This window comes from Amphimedon queenslandica, unplaced genomic scaffold (assembly GCF_000090795.2).
Source record: "Amphimedon queenslandica unplaced genomic scaffold, v1.1 AMPQUscaffold_13219, whole genome shotgun sequence".
Taxonomy (NCBI): Eukaryota; Metazoa; Porifera; class Demospongiae; order Haplosclerida; family Niphatidae; genus Amphimedon; species Amphimedon queenslandica.
In genome coordinates, this window is record NW_003546545.1 from 38,105 (window position 1) to 44,716 (window position 6,612).

At 33.9% G+C, this 6,612-nt stretch overlaps 1 protein-coding gene and 2 long non-coding RNA genes across 7 annotated transcripts in view; 1 reads left to right on the forward strand and 2 right to left on the reverse strand.

Moving 5' to 3' along the window:
• The first annotated feature begins 2,369 nt into the window (after positions 1–2,369).
• Positions 2,370–2,679, forward strand: LOC109584339 (uncharacterized). Its single transcript, XR_002185960.1, has 2 exons — positions 2,370–2,564; positions 2,602–2,679. It is a non-coding gene; the product is annotated as an uncharacterized LOC109584339 (long non-coding RNA).
• On the reverse strand, positions 2,646–6,319 carry LOC109584337 (uncharacterized). Of its 5 annotated transcripts, XR_002185955.1 has the most exons (6): positions 5,710–6,319; positions 5,285–5,540; positions 5,157–5,236; positions 3,799–3,961; positions 3,014–3,088; positions 2,646–2,665 (listed from the first exon to the last, which is right to left on the reverse strand). It is a non-coding gene; the product is annotated as an uncharacterized LOC109584337 (long non-coding RNA). The 5 variants fall into 5 exon arrangements; XR_002185957.1 differs by having other exon boundaries at positions 5,157–5,233; positions 5,285–6,296; XR_002185956.1 differs by having other exon boundaries at positions 3,799–3,958; positions 5,285–6,296.
• A 17-nt stretch (positions 6,320–6,336) lies between these two features.
• Positions 6,337–6,612, reverse strand: part of LOC109584331 (deleted in malignant brain tumors 1 protein-like) — a 6,029-nt gene continuing 5,753 nt past the window's right edge. Inside the window, exons 7-8 of the mRNA XM_020000028.1 lie at positions 6,545–6,610; positions 6,337–6,500 (exon numbers count right to left, since the gene is read on the reverse strand). Coding sequence (XP_019855587.1) covers positions 6,337–6,500; positions 6,545–6,610 — 230 coding nt within the window. The remainder of the gene's footprint in view (positions 6,501–6,544; positions 6,611–6,612) is intronic.

The following is a 6,612-nucleotide window of genomic DNA, read 5'->3' on the forward strand; positions in this document are numbered from 1 at the left end:
CTGCACTGAACATTATCCAGGAGGATACTACCAGTACCCTCACCAAAGTAGGCACTTGATCGAGCAGTTCCATCTGTCACAATATATCATTCCTTGTCAAAAGAAATCAACTCACTTGTTCCCCAGCCTAGTTGTCTACACACTACTGCTGCATCAGGGGAGTCCCAGAAATCATCACAGACAGTGCCCCATGATCCACTATCACACACTTCCACTCTTCCTTCCCAATCATGTGAACCACCAACAAGACGGATTGATCCAGTAGTACATGCTGTAAATAAATATTTTAATATATTTCATAAAAAAATAATTAATAATTGTAGCTTTCATACATGTACTAGTCAATCATGGATGTACCAATGCACCACAAACAAATGAACATTAGCTATGAATACCATACTAATGGGTTATTAAGCGTAGGTGGCGGCACTTATGCAGAAAATGACAGAAAAAAGGGCACTTAATAATGACTCAGCTAGTGCTTGATACATAAAGTATGTTTGGTTTATAATAATAATTAATTAATCACTTTACTGGCTTGTGGTAAAGAATACTCTTTTGACAGTGTAGTTCGTGGCCACAACAATTATATAAAGTGTCTGGACTCCTACTACCTTTGTACTGTGCTTAACAAACCCATGCTAAGAGCTACATTGAGCCAGGTGCCTAATAAGAACTAGGCACTTAACAACAAAAGGGCACCTGATAATCCGTTAGTATGGTATGTCCCTTATGGCCTTATCAGCACTGATACTTTCAGTTCAAAATTTGATGGCCTGATGCAAATAGCTACAAAAAATAACCCCAAACTTTTATTACCTTTTCCGATAAATACATGTATTGATGTACTTTATGCTATGTAGAATTATTGAGCTGATTCTGAATTCGAAATTTTGAGTTGTGACCTTTTTGGAATATGACACTTTCTGAAACACTTCCTTTTACTCTACTCATATCACAGTACAAATTACACTAATAAACTATCACTATAATAACTAACAACAATATTAGCTAATTCAAACAAAGTGCCGTATAGTGGGTTTATTATGAGGATATTGAATTTTCCAAATGACCTGTATCCGGAAGTTTGCTGAATTAATTTTCACGAATTTCCACTATTCTGCCATCTTGTACCGTACTGTATAGGGGTATATTTCCCGGGGAAAATATTTCACAAAAAATCACCTTTCAACCTATTCATAAGAAAAAACTTTTGCGTTTTTTTCTACTGACCACAATTAGTATGATGAAAAATAATTTTCACAAATTTTTTAAAATCATGAAATTAGCAAAATTAAATCCCCGTGATACTGATTTTCAAGGAATTAATTTTGCAAATCTTGAAAAATCTGTGAAATTCGCAAAATTTTTTATCCTCCAAAATAACCTGCTATACGGTACAAAGTAGCAAAGTAATAACAATTGTGATAGATTGATGTACAATTAAAAAGCAACTCAGCACAAAATGAAACATTTATCATTAGTCCATTATATCCATAATTATCAAAGGATGCATGACTTTGTAATGTTATTCAAAACATCAATAATTGGAAGTAAAAATTATTATTCATAAATGCACACAACATCAGTCCAGTGCATGAAATAATTATTTACAAATCAATACTACAGAGCTGTTGGTAACATCTCATAAAAGTTAAGTACTGTGATAATTTAAAGATTCATGCAAACATGACTGTGACTGTATGCTAACTAAAAATGTAACATAAGTAAAAGTTACTAATACTATATAGCCATTAAATTGAAGGGATCTATTTGATACCTACACATACATGCATTATGAAGGAAAATATATAAGAAAATGAAGAGTGTATTCTCTGACTCTATTATCACTAGTATCAAAACCATGCGTGTCATAGCTGTCACAAAATTAATTTTTAGCTTTATCATTGACAAAAATAAAAATTGAATAAACTAAAGCAATAATGGAGTGATGAAAATCACAAGTTTGTATTACTAAACTCAAATCATATTCAACTAGAACAAAAAATTTTTTTAATTATTTAGTGTAGGGTTGAGCCTTTGTTGGATTTGAACCTATGAAATGAATTCAAACAAGCCCCTGTAGGGTTGCATCAGCATTGAAACACTAACATGTCAACCCTACAGTGCAGGTATGAAATGGCCTATAGCAGCACTGATGGTATTGCTATCAATGCTAGTGTGGTAATTAAATGACTGAATGAGCATTATGGTGGTAAATCTTGTGCATACCTTCAATTAAGTTTAAAGTAATGATAATGATTGAACCTGCAGTGTAGGGTTGACATGTTGGTGTTTCAATGCTGATGCAACCCTACAGGGGCTTGTTTGAATTCATTTTATAAGTTCAAATCCAACAAAGGCTCAACCCTACACTAAATAATTTTTTTAATTTTTTTGTTCTAGTTCCCATCCTTTTTTAATGAACAATACTGTTTTTGTTGAGCATTAATTTTTAAGCAGTTAATTGTTTGGTACAATTTTGAAGAGTATTTCTTAATTTTTAGGTAATCCTGAAAGTGCATCCAAGGCAGTTGAAAAGAAGCATCCTAAACTATTGAAAAGTAAGTAAAATAAACAATATTTGTTAAAAAAAATTAGATCTATATTTAACAGAAATATAATTTGACGAGGAGTTTGAAATGTTGTATTCATTACAGGAGGCCTAAAAGAAGACAAGAAAGTTAAAAATTAATTGTATTATTATGAACAAGTGTGTGCTGAAACATTTTTGCTACAATTAAGTTATAATCTGATGACAAGTCACGTTAAGAAAGCATGAAAATGTGACAGCATTGGAATGAAGGAAGTTGAGAGAAGTGGCATTCCATGCAATGATTCCAGGTAGGCTAACTTAAGTTGAATAAGGAAAAGTTATGTTATATGTGCATGAGCTAGTCTTCAAAAGTAAATTTTGAAAATTTGAATGAAGTGGTACATGCTTGTAAATTGAAGTGTCATGCATAATGTACAGGAAATAAAGAAAGACTTAATCTAAGTATCGTAAACTTACCTAGGTTTATTGATGGAGCTCCAGTGTGAGATAGAGAGGGACAGAGGAAAGGAGACACACGGGGGGAGGGAGGAACTGAGGGAGGGAGAGAGAGAATTATGAGTAAGTTTGTATAAATCTGACAATATGTACATAACATTGTGAACTTGTGTGTCTTAAGGAGAGTTGGAGGCGCATGATTATGAAAGTACATGTACATTCATTTATGGAGTTTGAATAAAATAAGTGAAGGTTTGCATATAATAGTTTGAAAAAGAGTAGGTATTGGATAGAAAAATTACCAGTAGTGGCAAAAATGGCTAGTACATGTACTATGTAACTGAAGCAGCAAGTGTAGTTTGTTTGTGTGTATACTTAAACTGAGTGAAGAAATATGGACTCTTCAAATGCACTACATGTACAAGAATATAAACATGACACATGTCATGCAGATACATGTACAATATGAAAACTGCATTTTTACATAACCAGTTAGCCTGAAACCAGTTGGTAGCTCTAAACTAAATGTGCATGTACATGCATTAAAGGACTTAACTTAATTACCATATAGTGGGACATTTTGGAGGGAGTTAAATTTGGTGATTGCTAAATTTTGGACTTTAAAAGGTACTTAAACTTATACTTAAGTACTATTATTAAAAGCATGTAACTGTACTTATGCATGTATGTAAATGTACTTGGACTTTAATTAAGTACTTAGGGCTTTTTATTAAATAAACACCAAATATTGAAGGATATAAAATGTAGAATAAAATAAGCAAGCAAGCAGTTTACTGTACACATACCTGTAGTATAGTTGTAGAGACAGTCACAGGCTTTAAGGTGTATCCATATTCTGCTGCTGGACAGGGTGAGTACAATCTTAATTTTATTGACCAATTGCTTGAAATGAGCTCCTGACTCCTTCCCGTTTCAATCCACCATTTTATTTCACTGTGGAAATACCTGCTAATTAATAAGGATTATAAATAATGAATATTTTTGCCCTAATAAAGATGCCTTGCTAAGGCCACTCCAATCATAGTATCCCTGGGCAGGCAGGTTTATTTATTCCCATTATTTATTTATTCATTATCACTTGTAAACTATATGTATGTGTATAATAGAACTGTGAACCTGGGCCCTTTAGCATAACCGGTTAACTGGTCACAAATAACTGACGGTTAATCGATTAAAATTTAATAATACTACTGCAAATATGTAAGAATAGTAAGAATTACAATAAGTAAAGTTTGATTTAGTTGGCCAACACAACGTATATTCTCTTTTCAATGGTATATGACATTGTCTTGTGGGTCACAAAGGTCAATTTACTAGAAATTATAAGTGTTCCTGCTTGAAATAAGTGCATAAAATCATTAATTTTATAAAACTGGTTATAGCTATAAATAACTGATAACCTGAAATTATGCTGTAACCAGTTGGTTAACTGCTTAACCTAAAACCGGTTCACAGCTCTAGTGTATAATTAATGTTCCACCGCTATAGCATAGATCAGGACATATTCGTGGCTGCTAATATTCACAATTTTGTATTGCACCCACAACTATCATGCAGATGTGATTCGATATTAAAGCAAAGCATCCTGATGCAGTGTTCTTGAGTTGTTGTTGGTAGCTTAACCAGTTCTTTTCAGAACTACTCTACTTACTTACTATATCTTGGAACTACCCACCCATTCCAGTTAGTGTTTATTGGCTTGGATGTGGTTTGTTATCATGACCGACTAATCAGCAACAATTTTCAGCAAGGAGTTTGGAGGTAGAGGTCCATACAAAAAGGAACAGAAGTTGCTATTGGTAAAATGGCTACTAAAGATAGAAAATTAGCTGAAGACTGTAAACATGTGGTCTTGTTGTCATAGCAACACTCTATCGGTTTCCATGGTACACGTACTTCATTACACTTTCATTAATGTGAATATTAGCAACCGTAAAATATTATATGGACTTATGGTAACGAAATAGCAATGGGGGACCATGTGGGCGAGAAATGGGAATAGTAAGGCATAGTCCGGGCCACACAAGTCACTCCCAAATCTAAACCATGTGGCGCTGGAGAGGGTATTTCAGCCCCACCCTTTAACATACCCATAATGCTTTACTCAATGTATAAAACTGACAATTTACTTTATTATATTTACCTTACTTGAAGAGATTGAAGTTAATTGAAGCATATGAATTATAAACACAGAACTCAGTGGATAACTAATCAATTAGTCTACTAATCAATCAACTGAATTATAATTCACAATAATTAATTTTCTCTCACTTGAAGTAGTAATTGGTGTAAGTAGATAGGGTGTTTAGGCATGCACATCATCTCAATCTCATCACAGATCAGTCCCAGGATCAGTAACTCTGTCAGTAAGCAAAGGCTTTAGACTCCATTAAAATGATACTGAGCATGCGCAGTTAGCTGGATCAAAATGGCGTCCAACCACTTGGTGAGTTCATGTGTGTTTCAAAATGACGACGAAAAATCATTTTGTACTATTAAAATGCCAAGCCACACTGCACTAGCATCCCTGAAGTGCAACAGAATGGTGCAAAAATAATTTTTATATGATAAAAACTGTAGGACTAGTTCTTACTTAACCGTGGAAGAAGGAGAAAGAAACCTGAACATTTGGTGCATGCATTCATTTGCCATAAAACTATCTTATAGAAGTTTTAACAATTTTTTATAACACTAACCTGTTTTCACAAAATTATAAAGGACATCTTGACTGTCAGATAACCATAAAGAATTTCTGAAGATTTACACTGGCTCAATGCTTCTGAGATGGCAGCCATTTTGGGGGTGCGCTCGTCCAACTCAACCCTACATACCAAGCGCTAACGCTTGGTAATTAACAATTGATCAAAGGTCATTATATCATAACAGCTTTTTCTTGACTCTCAGCAGCATTTACATAAAAAAGAAGAGTATCATAAAGTTACTTCCGTGAACTCTTCTCTCTTGAGTCCTCAAAAAAACATTTCTCTTTTATATTGCTGCTAAAAAGCTTTGACATGTTCCAGTTCTATTTTGTACAATTCCAAACAATTATTGGCAATATTAGATTGAAAAGGAAATTATCACCCTCTAAAGCTATTCCAAATGGAAATGGTCTTCGCTTGTCAATATTATGCCTATATATCATTATCTAGATCTTTGATTGCATTAAATTTGGTATAGCTTATAGAGAGGGTAACCCATACATAATCTTAGAGACAAAAGTGAAAAATAAAATTCACTTCCAATAAGTATACTTATACATGTAATACTTAAATTCTCAAAGGATTGAATAAAAATCATTACAACACAGTGACAATATTGAATTACTTACGGGCACATCTCACTCCTGCATCTGTAGGGGGAAAGCATTTGTCAACTGTGAGGTGTGTACAGTTTGTAAGGTGAGACTCAGTCCCATCACATCGGACATTGTCCATCACAAGTGCTCCACTTTCTTGTGCAAAATGGGCACTACCAAATGCAGTTCCTATGATGGGACACTCACATAGTAACCTATAAACCTTTCCTTACCTGAACCATATCCCAGCTGTCTACATACAACACCAGCATCAGTTGAATCCCAATAAGCATCACAGACT